The 17,178-nt window shown below is 37.7% G+C and overlaps 1 protein-coding gene and 1 long non-coding RNA gene across 2 annotated transcripts; both read left to right on the top strand.

Annotated features, from left to right (window-relative positions):
• Positions 1–1,094: 1,094 nt before the first annotated feature.
• Positions 1,095–2,631, top strand: LOC106674083 (androgen-induced gene 1 protein-like). Its single transcript, XM_014406540.1, has 3 exons — positions 1,095–1,319; positions 1,394–2,360; positions 2,464–2,631. The coding sequence occupies exons 2-3, from the start codon at positions 1,507–1,509 to the stop codon at positions 2,480–2,482; spliced, it is 873 nt and encodes a 290-aa protein (XP_014262026.1). The 5' UTR covers positions 1,095–1,319; positions 1,394–1,506; the 3' UTR covers positions 2,483–2,631.
• Positions 2,632–12,533: 9,902 nt separating this feature from the next.
• On the top strand, positions 12,534–14,248 carry LOC106674086. Its single transcript, XR_001341460.2, has 3 exons — positions 12,534–12,620; positions 12,678–13,557; positions 13,616–14,248. It is a non-coding gene; the product is annotated as an uncharacterized LOC106674086 (long non-coding RNA).
• The last annotated feature ends 2,930 nt before the right edge of the window (positions 14,249–17,178 follow it).

Here is a 17,178-nt window from a genome sequence, read left to right as displayed (position 1 = left end):
TGTAGATCTTTGTTTTCCACCCAATGAATTTCCCTGTATGTGGTCCTTTTGTTCTCCATCCATTTGTTCCGACTTTAGCATATTTTGGGGCATGCCAATTTGCAGTTCTGGTTCAAAGGTTATGAGAGCTAATCCTATTTTTTTCTAGTTTATCACATTACCTATTATTTAAGCTCCTTGTGTCGTGGCACCCACAGTTTGTATTTCGTTTCCCCAGTATTTGGAGATGTCTTTGACATTTCCAGACTTTTCAGTTAAAAGTAGAGGCCTCTAAAGCCATCAGTTCTTGGCTGTCTGAGAATATATCTATGACCCTTTTAATACCTTTTTAATATTTCTTATGCCCAGAGTTATATTGCATGTATTTTATCTTGGACAATTCATGGCGTGGGCCAAGAGGTTTCTCTTCAGGATTTTATTTTTCCAAACTTGTCATTTATATTTCTATTTTGAAAGCCTGCCTATTTGTCTTTTAATTTCATTTTGCCTGGCATTTTTAGATTAATTTTTTCATTATGATGACTTTCTCTCAATTTTCACTTTTTTAAGCCAAGCTCTGTATCTAAGCAAGTATTGCAGTCTCAGAAAAGTGCTGAAATTGGGCATGTTAGCGTTGCACCTGTAATGATGAGACTTTTATACATTTAGGTTTTTGCAAACTTTATGGCCATCATATGTGGCAGAGTGGTAGAGCCAGTAAGCTATTTTTAGATTTATACCACAGAGCTTTTATAACAAAATCACACAAACACTTGTTCTTCATCTTTTGTTTGCTTGAATGTCTCTTCAAGATGAGCTTGTAATCACTTTCTATATGTTGCTTCTTCATCTCCTTGGTAAAAGCTTTATTTTCACTTTTTAGAGAGAAGAAAAAGAGAAAAAGAGAGAGGGAGAGGGAGGCAGTGAGAGAGAGAGAGAGAGAGAGAGAGAGAGAGAGAGAGAGTGCTTCTTAATTATGTCTTAATCAAAAGAATTGTTAATTTGGGGCATTTATTACAAAATTAGTTTAAGCTATTTCATGTTTTCGCAAAATGGGATTAGTGAAGGTGGGTAGACCAGACTATTCTAAAATCGGCCATTTGCACAGGATTTTGTTGATATACGCCTCTTACCAACCATTTTTTTTGGTAGACTGGTGATTAAGGATCAGGTGTTATTATTAAAATTTATTTTCCTAAGTTATGATTTAGTAATAGAACTATTCCTTCACTTTTAGTAAATTTTTCAGTAAAATAGATAAATTCCAAATTGGCTTTTGGCACAGAAAAAATATATAATACAAAGGAGAGTTTAAAATTGAAGGATAATCACCCTTACATGTAAGTCCTATTTTCATGTTTCTTTTCATATTTTATCATAATAATTTTCTCTCTCAGAACAAACATATTTTCAGATCATAGAGCTAACATCACCATCTCTAAAAAAGGTTTAAACAGAAAGAAAACATCAACTTTAACAATATTTTATTTTTAATAATTGTAACAATATTTCGAGCTTAAAGAAAACATGGAGGTAGAGTTTGAAAGCAAACACAGACTCGCCTATCTCAATATATCTACGTTGGTCCACATTGGTGGTTTGTTGAACTTTTCCGCAGCCACAAGCCTTCGCATTTATCACGATATTTCCAACCCGAACAAGGATTTGTACCTAAAATTTGGTTACTCCTTTAAATATGTTTCAACGCTGAATGCAGTAGTCCAGTCGATATATTTCCTTATAGCTCTCATAGTTGATATTATGATAAGTTGTTCGTATACTATGGACGCTCCTCCCAGATGGCTGATGGTGAGATCTTTCTACAGATCGGCGATAGCTATACCATATGGATCATATACGTGTGTAACGTTTTGGATATTCATTTGGTACGATGTAGGGTTGATGGCGGATTCCGGTCCGAAATGGACGCGTCACATAATTTATACGTCAAACACACTTTTTTTACTGCTTGATGTGATCTTTTGCAAGGGGGAATCTGTCCGCATTGGCACCGCTCTGATTGTGATGCACATTCCATGTACACTTTACTTCATATGGCTGCACATCCTTTATCACTTCACTGGAGTGTGGGCTGTTTCTGTTTTGAAACATCTTACGCTCGTGGAGAGGTTGATATTATACGTTTTTAACGTACTAGAAGTTTACTTGAGCTTTGTGATTGGGAAGATCCTAAACGACTTTCTGTGGGATGAAAATTTTGTCAGTCGCATCCCGATATTCCGCAATTTTGTCACAGCGCCTCCTCGTTTCATTTTCGGACAGCCGTCTACAGAATCTGCCAAATTCAGACAATTCTTGAGTCGTACCGAAAGCCTGCTTGTGGACAGACCACGTAAAAAGAAGAAAAAAGAAACCAACCGGTAAAATTGAAAACTTACATTTTCCAACACATGATTTTATTTATTTTAAGTATTGCACATCACGTAAATGGATGTAATTATTATTTATTTATTTATTTTGTAGAACGCCAGTAGAACCTTAGAATGGTGAGATTTGGACTCATGTTGAAATTTCATTCAATCAGCAACTACGAAATGCTTAATCGGATCGATTGAATACGTATTACTTTTAATGAGGAAGAAATTATCTGCCGATGAACTCTAAAACGAATATAAGCCATTAAATAATCGTATTCTAGTTTTTGTAATTGCGTAATAATAAATTATATATAGATATTGCAGAACACTTCTCCCGCTTGCCCCGTCAGAAAGGGTGCGTCAACATGTATATACCCGATCGTGTGCCGCATGGCTGTTGGAAAACGTTCCACTTGGTGCTGAAATGCATCACGTGATTAACCGTGCAATACTATCTACATAGAGATCAACTCTATCCCCCTGGGTGTAGGGGCCCCACTGGCGTCGGAACTACCTGATCCGCTCCTAGCGAGGTTTTGTTTACAGTGGAATTTCTAACCACCCCTTAAAGGAACACTGCCGTCGGTAAAGCCACCACAGAACATAAGGCTCTTCTCTAAGTACACACCAAGGGTCTCACCTCCGATCCCATTCTCACGAACGCGCTGCTGGGCTTGGAACTTGGAACACTCTTGCGCTACAGGATCTGAAACCATAACCCCTCTGTGCAGCTGACCCGGCACCCGCCGTCCGCGGCTGACTCCCTATCATCCGAATGGTGAATGTGAATACCGTACGTTACCCAGAAGATCATGGGGGACTTTAGGATAAGGTAATACATAGTAGGAAGGATTAACGATGAATTTCAGTTTACATTTACACATCATCCCAGCAGGCCAAACTCGATGAAATGCTTGCAGAAGACAAAGACGGACATCCACGCAATACTGCTTTTGCTCGAAGTACGGGGCAATAACGTCTACAACACGGCGCCATAGAACTGTAGAGAGTTGGTGTCGGAAGCCCCAACTGATGAGGGATTAAATGAAGGGAATCAGGGTTTGGATACTGTCGGTGCATGAGGAGTTTTTCAAAGATTGGTCTATATGAAGAGCAATGGCTTTTTTGGTTTCAGGAGCATGATAATGGAGGCCAATTTTTATCAGATTAGGGGGTATGTGGTTCTTAAGACGAAGTTTCACAGTTGGCTAAGGAATCAAGGGCACATTTAGGAATGTGGCAGATAATATTTTATATATGATTGAAAATATTTTTGTGATGTAGTCTGTTGGTTGGAATTTTGCCAATGCTAACAACAATGCTAAGTATCAGGTGATATTTAGACGGTACGTGAACGTTTAGTAAATTATTAAGATTGTTGAATTCCAAATTAAAGTTTGGCACAGTAGGACTAGGTATTACAAAGGAAATGAAAAACTGAACTTTTTTAGAATTGAAGATTAATCGCCTCTCACATGTAAGTATTACTGCTACGACTTAATATTTTATTATAACAATTTGCTCTCTAAGATCACATATTTTCAGAACCAAGAGCTCGCCATTCAAAAAACAAAAGCAAAATTGGAAAACATATTATATTTAATAAACATATTCCGTAACTACATAAAACATGGAGATAGATTTCGAAAGAAAACACCGACTTGTCTATCTCACTTTTTCTATCATCGTCCACACTGTTGGTTTCCTTACCTTTTCCGCCGGAGTATGTTTTCGCTTGTATCACGATGTTACCGAGGACGACCAGGATTTCTACATGAAATTTGCTTATTCCTTCAAATATGTCAGTATGTTGAATGCAGTAATCCAGTTGTTATATTTCTTTTNCATTTTTCTCTTCTGATAACTTTAAAATAGCCTTCAAAAGCTATAAAACTGTTCACATTCCTCTTTCCAAAATTAAAGATCCCACACCAGTAACAAACAAATCTGACGTGATTTATAAAATCAATTGTTTAAATTGTCCGGCAACTTGCATCAGAATTCATCCAAATATTTAGATAAGAGGGTAAACAACATATCTATGATTGCAAAAAAACCCAAACAAAATCCTACAGCACTGGCAAACAATGCAAAAATATAAAATTTTTAGAAATGGTTTACATCAACAGAGATAAACACAGTATCAATTACAGAACAGACACACGTAAACTCCAGCTACGCTCATTGTATAAATTCATTTTTTTTCACATCTTACATATATTTGTATAATTTAAACAATGTTTATAAATCTCAGGCCCTGAAGATGATCTCAATAAAGATTGAAATGCTGGTACGCGCAGGATAAAGGATATGTTTCTAAACCTGTTGGCATGATAAAGAAACTGTTTTTATAAAACCTACGTCATACCAGACCGCAGCTCACGATTTTCAAATAAATAATCATTTTTCTAAGAAATAAATCTATAAAATATATAATGATTATTTGTAGATTGAGAGATGCGGTATGGTATGACGTAGGTTTTATAAAAACAGTTTCTTTATCATGCCTACGTTTCGATCTTTACTGAGATCATCTTCAGGGCCTGGGATTTATAAACATTGTTTAAGTTTTACAAATATATGCAGGATGTGAAAAAAAAATTTGTTTGTAACGCTTGGCAAAGACTAGGTTATCATTTTTCAATAATAATAAATTTGCTAATAATAAATAAATTTACTATCACTATTTTTTAAAGTTCACAGGCACTCGTTTTTACAGCAGAAGTACCATAAATCTCAATCGCTCGCTCTTTTTGCCTAGTTTTCACCGAAGGAGTACTCGGCAACTGGCCGAGAGCACTGTCTTTTCTTTTTACACTAAACGACGGAGGCTACAGACAAGACAATCCCTTCTTTTAAAGCGTCATCACCATTCACAAATTTTCCTGGCAGTCTGAGCTGCGGTTTTCCATTTTCGGTAATAAAAAAAACCATTGAATGATGAATATGCAATATTTTAATCCTTTTTTTTTTTAAGATAGTTCCTACTCACAATAAGTTGTTTTCCAACGATCCGGATTTCGAGCCCTTAGCTCATCATCAGGTTGAAGGATTTCTAAAACCAAGTCTCTCGACATTTTGCAATTCATAGTGTCTGTAGTTGTGGGTTTTCTGTATGCGTCTATTTCTATTAGGTTGTTTATTATGGACAATTTTAGGTCGAAAACGAGAGTAAAAGAACATGTGCCTAAATCGAACAAATTTTCGGAATTTAAGGACCACCTAAAAGAAACAAAGCATAATTTCAATTCAAATTTAAATACAAGTATTACATAGTTTTAACAAAGGGAGAGAACTAGATTGATTTGAGAAATTTGAAATTAAAAAATGTAAAATTGAACATGGAGATAAATGCATTAATAATATAATAGATTTTGATCTACCTCCCATTTTAAAAATGTACATAAATATTATTAAACGTCCAAATAATTAAATTTGAATCAACGACTGCCCAATAACCACTTGATTTTTACGGATGGTTCGATAATAAGTGGTAAAGTCGGATGTGCCATTTACGACCCTACTAAGCAATTATGTAATAAAATAACCCTTCCCTGAATAATGTCTATATTTTCCGCAGAAATGTATGCTCTTTTAAAAGCCTTGGATTATGTTGCCACAATAGAAGGGACTGAGTTTTGTATATTGACAGATAGCAAAAGCTCAGTTTCTCAAATCCATAATTTTTCCCCTAACACAAAATGTGACTACCTGGTGACCGAAATAGTTGGCAAAACATACGACCTAAATTTAAAAAACAAGAAAGTAATATTTGGTTGGTGTCGCGGTCACTGTGGAGTGGTGAATAACGAATTTGTCGATAAGTTGGCAAAGGAAGGCCAGTACGTCAAAATTCCTAAATCTGATGTACAGAGGGTACTAACTAAAAAACTCACAGGAATGGAAAAAGTGGAACGATAGGGATAAGGCAGGTTCTTTTTTTAAGGCTTTCAATCCTGAACCCCGTCCCATTTCATGGATTTTCGCAATGAGGGGAAGCAAGGCGTTTTTTTCTTCGATTTTCAGAATTAGGTCGAATCACTGCATATGTGGGGCTTATCTGAACAGAATTCGTATAAGACCCTCCCCAAATTGAACCATGCGATGAACCCGAGACAATGCAGCATTTTTTGTTTGATTGTCCATAGTATGAAGAAGCAAGAAATGCTATGTTCAAACAAATCTTTAGTTACAAAGAGGTAGAGAAGTCCTTCGATTTTAATAGCCTTATTGGTCCTGAAAATGAAATGGTATTTAAAACATTGTTTGAATTTTTAATAAAAATAAACTGAAGGCTTAATTATCAATTAATTAATCAATTGATTATTTATTACCGCTGTAAATACTGATGTATTTATTTATTGACTATTTGTATTGTTGTTTGTTAATATTGATACATTTTTACAGATTATTTATTAATTGTTTATTTTTAATTGATTGATTAAGAGGTGAGGAGCCTGGGCAGTTCCGGGGGTGCTGGGTTGGCTGGCTCGGGTTTTCTTCAGAGGGAAGCGAGAGTAACTATGACTCTCTTAATAGAGGTCTGAAGTACTATAGAGGTCAGACGTAAGAGAGTCCATTAGTGAAGGATGGGTCGAGACGCGAATACATCATCTTCGATGACTTAGCCTCTCTCGATTCAGACAACCCCAGCTTACCCCGCGCTATCTTTTTTTCCGATCGAAATGTATACACGGCTTGATCGGATGGAAGATTGCGTGTGATGGTATAACTAACGGGGCAATGTCGGCTAGAGGAACTATGGTCCTAAGAGAAGGAACAGGGTGTGCTGTTCCCCTCCGAGATGGTGACGGAGTCGCTACCCGACAAAGAAGGACACCAACGTAGACCATACATCTCTAGCACCCCCTAACGGGGGCCCGCACAAGGGAGCAGCCCTTCCAAGCGCCTACTGACCAGCCCAATATGGCGTGCGGGGGCAACCAATGGCAGAGGCTTTAAGGGGGTCTGGGGCTGCCAACCCCATTCCCCGACATAAATAACAGGCACGAAGAATCAAGAAAAAAGACAAACGAATAAAGCCCCATCCACCGATGCGGCACCTGTTCCGTGCACCAGCGGAAGCGTTGCCGGACCATCGTCGTTCGTCTGCGTCACCTGCGATAGGAGCTTCACCATTGCAAAGGGCCTTGGAGTGCACAGAAGGAGAGCCCACCCTGTGGAGGCCAATGCGGGTGTCCCAGTTCGGACATCTAGACCGAGGTGGACTGAAGAGGAAATGAGGATCCTTGCCGCGGCCGAGGTAGCGGCCGAATGTGAAGGAGTCCGTCACATGAACCAGAAGCTGTTGCCAATGATTCCTGGAAGGTCCCTTGAAGCTCTCAAGGGACTGAGGCACAAGAATGAAAAATATAAGGAGATTCTTGCCCAACAGAGGGTTCAGACCATTTGCAAAGGGCAAGTGGTCCCCGGGAAGTGGGGAGGATGTGGACTTTTCCAGGGGCCCATGTGGCCATGTACGGTTTTTATCCACATCCTCCTAATGCTGCCGAAATTAAGTGTATACACGAACGAGAAGCGGGCGTATGTGGTGGTGCCCTTTGGGGGTGGCCCGGGTAGTCACCAATAAAATGACATTGACTGAATGCCTGTAGGGCAAAGTCAAAAAATGAAGAAAAAAATTAATTAATTAATCCTTTTAATTATTATTTTTATAATGATTTTTATAAAAATATATAAGGTATTATTCTAATTTTTTATCTTTTATCTTTAATCACTAATTTATAATTAATTTCTTACAGTATTTACCATTATAATAGTTACTTTTGTTATTTCATCTAAATGTCATTGACAATCCTCAAACAACGGAAATGGTCCAGGATTCTCTTCAAGCTCCCTTGCAATTGTCACCTTTTTATGATTTCTTCACTCCATCTCAGGTTCACCGTGTAATTCAGAAAATTAAAACAAAAAAAGCACCAGGTATGGAAATGATCGTAAGGTCACTAATGATACATATGCCTAGAAAATGTCTCGTTGTAACACAAATATACAATGGCATCCTTCGAACGGCATACTTTACACACAAAAAATGGAAAATTGCTAAAGTGGTAACTATATATAAAGCGAAAAAAGAATGGGATAAACCGACCAGTTATCGACCAATAAGTTTGTTGTCTACACTATCGAAGACCCTCGAGCGACTAATATTTCCAAAGCTTCTGAGTTATGTAAGTCCTGTAATACCGAACACACACTTTGGATTCAGAGCATCTTATTCTTGTCCGTGGCAATTCCACAGAGTAGTGGATAAAATACTACAAACTTATGAGGAAAAAAGTATTGTCTAGGTTTATTTATAGATACCGAAAAGGCCTTCGATCGCGTGTGGCATAAGGGCCTGCTATATAAGATTAAAAAGTTACTACCCGATACATACTACCGGCTGGTGAAGTCTTATGTGACCGACAGAAAATTTTTTGTCAGCTTTAAAGGAGCGAACACGGAAGTACACAGCATCTCAGCTGGTGTTCCTCAAGGAAGAGTTCTGGGACCTCTCCTTTACATTCTGTACGAGCATGACTTTCCAGCAGATAGCGGCATCGAAATAGCCCAATTTGCCGATGACAAAACAGTGTTGTCCCAAAGTATCACGCTCAGTGATGCAGAAACGAAGATGCAGAATTACTGCCAAAAAATTGATGATTGGGCATCCAAGTGGAAAGTTAAGCCGAATTCAACTAAGTCCAAACTCATTAACTTCACTTATAAGAAGACCTCAAGGCCCTCACATATGGTACTCGGTGGAACTAATGTACCTCAAGCGGACTCAAATAAATACTTAGGGCTGCACTTGGACTCGCATCTCACCTGGAATAACCACATATCCTCATGTGTAACGAGAATTCGCTTGCGTATTCGCAATATCAAATCAATTCTCTCTAGCAATTCTGTCCAAAGTCCACTTAAGCGACTCCTTTATCCAAGCCTAATAAAACCAATAGTTTTTATGGCTCGCCCATTTGGTGTTCTGCATCCACCTCGCAAATCAAAAGGATACAAACGCTGCAGAACCGTGTATTACGGTTAATAACAAACGCGCCCTGGTTCGTAAGGAATGAACAGCTCCACCATGAAATATCGTTGACATCGGTAGAAGACGAACTAAAGAAGAGATACCCGATGCTGCTTGCCAAAGCTGACTCCCACCCGAATCCGGCAATTGCACAAATTCCAGGGAATATGCCTCCACCCCGCCAACAAAGACGGCTAAAAAGAAAGCATCATACGGACTACAGATTGTAAATATGTGTTAATGTAAATAAGTGCTAGTGTAAACGTGCGCCTGACGTTATATGATTATAGATAAAAACAAAAAAGTAGGTTAATTTATTTATTAATGAGATATTTATTTATCTCAAATTATTATACTCCAGTGAATTATTGTGTGGACTGCCATAGGGCGGGACCCACCCTCAAGATGTTAATCACACTTTTTGAGTGTGCTGTATATCAGTATTTATTAGCAAAACATAATGTGTATGTACACAAGAGTTACATTAAATAATTTTTAAAAAAAACTTGTGTTATAACTCCCACTTTTTGCAAGTTCAAATTGAGCTCCATTAAAAAACCAGCTTCTCATTGGAACGTCGCGTTGGCGGGTTCACTTTTGCAATTCATGTCGAGGGACGTGGTTCTAGAAATCCTTCAACCTGATGATGAGCTAAGGGCTCAAAATCCGGATCGTTGGAAACAACTTACTGTGAGTAGGAACTATCTTTTTTTTAAAGGATTGAACACTGCACTACATCATTCATCATTTCTATATGCAATATTTTTTCCTGAACTTTAAATTTGCAAAATATGTTGTATAAGTAGGAGATATCGAATGAAACTATCGTTGGGTGAGAAAAAAATAATTACTTGGTAAATATCGCCTGAAAACTCAATAGAAATAACATTATTACGAATGACAAATTAACGAAAAATGCTAAGGACTTATCGCAATACACAAACTACAAGAATATTATTTAAATTGTTTATTTTTTTCTTCTCATCTTTCGAGTTCTACTAAATCGATACTAAATAGATCGATTTAACTTAATTATTTTATTCCTTCTTCAGTCAAAGCAGCAACTATCGTCACCTTATGTATAACACGAATACACCATATGAATAAGCCAACATATGTCACCTCCATGGAAACAGGAATTTTCCTTTCGAAAAACAATAGACATGGGGTAAAATCAAAAATAAATTTAAAAGACATGTTGGAAAACTAGGTTTATATTTACCATTATTTAGGAGTTTTCTTTTTGTTCGGACGGTCGACAAACATGCTCGCTGTGCCACTCAAATATTTTCCGAACGTGGCAGAATCTTTAGAAGGAAACCCGTATACGAAACGAGGAGGCGCGGAGACAATCACTTAAACACGGGATTACGGGAGACTCTTCATTCCTCAAAATGTTATTTAAAAGCTTTCCAAAGAGAAAATTTACGTAGACCGTCAATGCGATAAATATGTATCCAACCAGCCTTCCCAGGAATGTGAAATCTTTTATGAAAGCAACAACCCAAACGCCTTTGAAGTGATAAATAACATGCAGTCATACGAAATACATTGAAAATATTATATTATATTATACAAAATATTTATCACGACAAGCGCGACTATCGATCCTGGAGCATCGCCCTTGCAGCTGAAAACTCACATATTAACGGAAAAGGGTTCACCGTGAACAGGAAATGTCTACACCATTTGGGATAAGTCGACCCCCTTTATGTTTAATTTCCACCAAGTAAATAGCCAAAATCTGGAACCGGTATAAAATCCGAACGGCAGAGCAATCGTCGATCTAATGAAAGATCTCACCGTCGACCACGGAGGAGCTTCATCCAGAGTGTAAGAGCAAAATATCATTATATCAACCATTAAAGCGATCAGGTTATAATCAACTGACATGTGGCATGAAGTAAGGATCCGTATTTGAAAGAGTAGCCGAATTTCATAAAGTAATCCTGTTTGTAATTCGCGATATAATACATGCGTAAAGATAAGACCACAGAAAAGTTAAGTAAACCAAGAGTGTGACGAGCATTGAAAAAAGAAGATCGGCCAGTTTATATTTCCTTTCGCACTGGACCTCTTTGCTTTCTATTGTTTCGGAAATTATATTTATACATCAGTAAACTGATTCCAATTTTATTTTTTCAATTGTTTTCTTTCTGTGTATTTTAATCATATGTCCGAATTCTTTTTATTCCTGAAATTACATACTTTATTACAAATCTTTATTTTGTTCAGGAGTGTAAAAGTTGTCATATTCTAGAGGTAACTGTACTAGATACATCGTTGTGTGATTCTAAAAAGCAGGTTTTTTTAAACCTAGTAATTTAAACAACGGTTATATCAAATTTCATTGATATATAAAATATTCCAACGAAAACGTAACCATGAAAAAGGGCCAAGTTCCAGATCTACTAAAAAAAAATTCATAAAATTTTATCTACAGTGTGGATACCTCACTTCACTCCTATTTTTATGAGCAACGCAGTTCTTTTATTGCTTAACACTTGGCCAGTTTCTGACTGAGGAAACATGGCCATATTTGTTCACACAGTGGATGTGGTTAAAGGAAATGTAGAGGAATCAAAAGAAAAGGAAAAAGTTCCAGATTCATTATTCAGAAACTGGCTAGGTATGAACCAATATTTTTATATTGAGAACGGTTTTGACCGTACTTTGGCTTCTTGATGATTTGAGTCGAGTGTAAAGTCCCAAATAGAGGACGACATTGGTTGTTGGGAGAATAACAGTGTATTGGAGGACGCGAATGTCAAGGTTATTTGGTGGGATTTGGTTCCAAAATGGATAGTTGGTTCTGGAGTTTTCTGAAAACTGGGCCTGAGTTTGCTGAAAGAATAGCTGCATCATCTGCTCATTTGTGTACTGTACCGGGATTGGTCGGAACGTCTACAGTGCGTTCTGAACAGAGAACGGGTCCAAGGATCCTGCCTTGCGAAACACCCGCTTCCGCTTAGTGGACAGAGAAGAGGGATGTCCAGATAGGATTGAATGATGTATGAGGATTGAATGATGGAGCTTGAGTTTTTAGAGCACACCCGGGTGACAATCGATATTTCAAAAACATAATTGCCTCTTTTTTTGACACTGTTGATCAGGTGGTAATTTTTATTTATTACAAAATATTTTGATAAATTTAAAATTAAATTTGGGCTCTGAAAGTTTTACAAGGTGATAGGTTTTACACTTTGTGGAATGAATCGTACTTATATGTATGTACAACTGTTATGTTTGTCTTAATGTTTTATTAAATAATTTTTCCTTGTCAGGACATTGTAACAACTCATTCCGAAACATGGAGGTAGATTGTGAAAGGAAATGCCAACGTCTTTATCTTTGTTTTGCTACGTTTATTCACACAGGTGGTGTCCTTAACTTTTCCGCAGGAATGTGTTTTCGATTGTATAAAGATATTACCCACGAAGACCAGGATTTCTTCATGAGATTTGGCTATTCCTTTAAATATGCCTCTATGGTAAACGCAGTAATCCAGTTGTTATATTTCTTTATGGCTCTCACAGTTGACATTATGATAATTTGTTCCTATACTTTGGACGCACCTCCCCGATGGTTGAAGGCGAGATCATTCTTTAGATTGGCGCTAGCTATACCATGTGGATTTTATACATGTGTGATGTTTTGGCTATTAAGTTGGTACGATGTCACCGTGTTGGGTGATTACGATTCGCCATTGTTGCGTCATGCATTCCACACGTCGAACCTCGTTCTTTTAATGTTTGATATGATCTTCTGCAAGGGTGAACCTTCCAGCATTATAAAATCTCTACTTGTGATAAATATCCCATGTATAATTTTCTTCATATGGCTACATATCATTTATTACTTCACTGGCGAGTGGGCGATTTCTTTCGTGAAAAATCGAACCCTCGTGGAAAGGCTGTTAATATACGTTGGAACTGTACTGGAACATTGGGTGGTTTATTTCATTGGTAGACTTTTTAATGACATTTTGTGGAATGAAGATTTCGTCGCTCGAATCCCGTTTTTACGCCGTTTTGTCTCAGTGCCTCCTCGCTTCATATTTGGACGTCCTTCTACAGATTCTACCAAATTTGAAAAAGTCTTGAGCCGAACCGAAAGCATATTTGTGGACCGACCAAATAAATAGAGGAAAACTCAGTCCAACTGGTAAAATTAAAAACAAATTTTTTGAAACACATGATTTTATTTAAAACTTTGTTTTCAGAAAGCAAGTTCCTTAAAAGTGATGATATTCGGTTCTATATTAAGTTTATTTGAGGTAACTCTGATAAGAAATGCTCCTTTTCGCACTAATAAATGAAAATATGAAAATATTTTTCTTTAGTACTTTCCTATAAATATATCACACATTTGCAATAAAAAAACATCTTATCCATCCGACATTCACATGTTTCACATGTCGAACACATAATCGGATTTAGTATCGACTAGAAATGAAAGATTTGAGTTACTGAACGCCTGCCAGACGTCTAAAAGCTTCACTCCCGCCCCTGGAATTTTCCGACATCACAAAATATCTTAACTCTGTTCATCATACTCTAGCTAGGCTAATGTAGTAGACATAAGACTAGATTCTTTCGCATTATACCACTATGATGCCAAGTCCATCGAAGACAGTCTCATTCATAACTTCCCACTGTCGTAATGTCTTCTTTTTTTTCAATCAATTCCACTTTCTTAAGATTACCTAGTTTCAAAGATCGATGAGAAACTTGTACTTTCAAAAGCCCAAACCTCTTCGCCCCGTAATCTTTCTAAAGCACTACTATACACAGCTGACACAACGGAGATAATACTGTAATTCTATACTACAGAAATTCATATAGGAGTTATGACTGGCCAACAAAATATAACTTTAATCCTTTTTAAAAATATAGTTCTACTCACAGTAAGTTGTTTTCCAACGATCCGGATTTTGAGGTTTTAGCATCATCATCAGGTTGAAGGATTTCTACAACCACGTCTCTCGACATGAATTGTAAAAGTGAACCCGCTGCTACCCCCGCCAACGCGACGTTCCAATGAGAGGCTGGTTTTCAATGCCGCTCAATTTTGAACGTGTGAAAAGCAGGAACACCAGTAAATATTATATTAGTAAATACTGTAAGGAAATAATTACAAATTAGTGATTAAAGATAAAAAATAAAAATTAAATTAGAATAATATCTTAACAATTAGTAAATTATGATAAAATTAATAACAATTAAATTAATTAATTTAACTATTTGGACGTTTAATATTATTAATACAAAATTTAAAATGGGAGGTAGATCAAAATCTATTATATTATTAATGCATTTATCTCCATGTTCAATTTTACATTTTTTAATTTCAAATTTTTCAAACCAATCTAGTTCTCTCCCTTTGTTGAAACTATGTAACACTGTTGTATTTAAATTCGAATTGAAATTATGTTTAGCTTCTTTTTGATGGTCTTTAAACTCCGAAAATTTGTTCGATTTAGGCAAGTGTTCTGTAACTCTCGTTTTTATTTCTCTACCGCTTTGTCCTATATATTTAATTAAGTGGGTAAACCCCGCTTTTTGCCAAGTTGTCTACCTTGTCTTTAGGTTTTGAGACGATGTTTTTAAGTGAACTCATACTTCTAAAAGCTATTCTAAACCTTCTTGTTTAAAAATTTTACTAACTTTTTCCGATAATAATAACAACGGAAACCTAATGATTCATTTATGGTGAGGTGGCTGCACCTTATCAGAGGCACACGAGGGTTGGGGCACCAGATCCTGTCTGCATAGACGGGGGAGGGTGCATAACCATCTGTGCTACGGGGTAACAGAAATGTTCCAAGGTTCAGCCACTGTTACAATGGGAATGGACTCATAGTTGGCCGTGGTGTCCCCTGGCGGGTACTTAGAGAAGAGGCTGTCTTCTATCTGTTGTGGCCTTCGCTCGAAACTTGCATATGACCACCGTTATACACCCGGCCCACGGAATACGCTATGATTATGCTGAAAAATTCCTTGAATGCGTGAGTAGTGGTGGATGAGAACGGGTAGTGAATCGGTTGCCCCTACTCGAGTATGCTTTGCACGGAGGTGTAGACTGAGCTCGATTGGAGGCTTTTACCGTAGGTCTCCTCTAGGGGGTGGATAGCAATTCCACTTAAAACAAAACCGCGGCCGGAGCGGATCCGGTAATTCCTAAGCTAGGGAAGCCCCACTACTCAGGGAGGTAGAGTGGCCTTCTCTATCTACGGGAGAGCGGGCTGATGTATTTCGGCTTAGGTAGCCCTTTGCACGCGGCATACGGTCTTTCAGCACTCATCACCCAAGTAATATCAAGACGTAGGTGTAGAAGTATTATTGAAATGGATTCCAGGCCACGCTGGAATAACTGAAATGGACCGAATGGCAAGAGAGGCACCTTAGATGGTACTCCGCACGATGGGGTTCCATTCAGTGACCTCTGCTGTCAATTAAGGCAGGTCGTCTGGGAGGCATGGAAGCGTGAAACAAGTTCCTCGTAATAAAGAAAAATGTAAACTGATGGGAATCCTCTTCCATACCTTCCAGAAAATAAGAAACCCTCCTAACCCGGCTTCGAATTGGCCACTCACGACTCACCCATAATTTCTTCCTTGAAACAATCCCTAAACCTATATGTTCAATCTGTAAATCAACTATCACTATATCCCACATCCTAATAGATTGTCCTTTATACACCTCTGCAAGAACCCTCCACCAAATCCCCAAAGACTTCCAACCCATACTAAACAACAACTCAACATCAATAAACTTTTTTTAACTTCTTAACATACATCCAACTAATAGGTAAAATGTAATATCTTCCCCACAACTCTTGTTTCCTCAGGTGATTTGTGGCGACACCCGACGGGCCTGGTCGTTCTTGTGCTGTATTGAGAGGTGCCTCCCCGGACTCTGAGATCAAGGAATCTCCAGCGAGCTTGGAGGAGGTGTCGACCCCCCTCGATAAAGCCCTGCTCACAATATTAATATTAAAAAGATTAGAAACGTGGGCTTCCGTTATTTCCAAGCTTGGGCGGAAGCCACTGCGCCGGGGTTTGCGGGAGCTCGGCTCTGACGGGGCCGGGCAGCACCGTTGACTTGTATAGACTCAAGGCTTAAAGACCAATAAGGTCGCAGCCTTTATTTAAAAACATTATACTATTTTCACATATGGTAATCATGCTTTTCTGTACAATAAACTTGAATTAAAATCATAATTTGTTATGAGAAATTTCTTTTAGAACCACTATTATTTTTGAATGGGATTGAAAATTGCTTTTTGACTACGTATAAATCATAAAAGTCATAATGGAAGATTTTCGGTAGATTTCGTTATCATATTTGTTTGGTTTTTTCGTTTCTAATTGTTACCTAAATCGATTTGCTCTCCCAGGAGTGAACGAGCTCACACTTAATCAGTGAAGATTACAATAATTTTCAATTCAAAAGAATGGAAGTGGTCATAAAAGATATGGTAGAAAACAAACAGTAATGAAAATAGTTGTATTGATGTATAATCTACAATAGATTGCATTCGAAAGGAATACCAACACTACACTCCACAGCATCCACGCTGTCCATAGTACAGGTTTCCTCGTCTCATCCATAACACTGTATACAGTACTACTAAATAACCAATCCGAAGCCGTTTTATTTTACGAAATTTGCTTATTCCTTAAAATAAGTGAACTCACTGAATGCCATAATCCAATCTGTATCACCTCATCGTACTCATCGCTGATATCACCAATTGTTCGTATACGATGGATGTGCCTCCCGG

This window comes from Cimex lectularius, unplaced genomic scaffold, assembly GCF_000648675.2.
Source record: "Cimex lectularius strain Harlan isolate CLEC.00 unplaced genomic scaffold, Clec_2.1 scaffold110, whole genome shotgun sequence".
Classification (NCBI taxonomy): Eukaryota; Metazoa; Arthropoda; class Insecta; order Hemiptera; family Cimicidae; genus Cimex; species Cimex lectularius.
The sequence above is the reverse complement of the archived record's forward strand: the minus strand, read 5'-3'. Positions and strand labels throughout refer to the sequence as shown.

Excerpts from the sequence above, each read along its gene's own strand:
- LOC106674083 (XM_014406540.1), top strand. The coding sequence starts at position 1,507 with ATGGAGGTAGAGTTTGAAAGCAAACACAGACTCGCCTATCTCAATATA.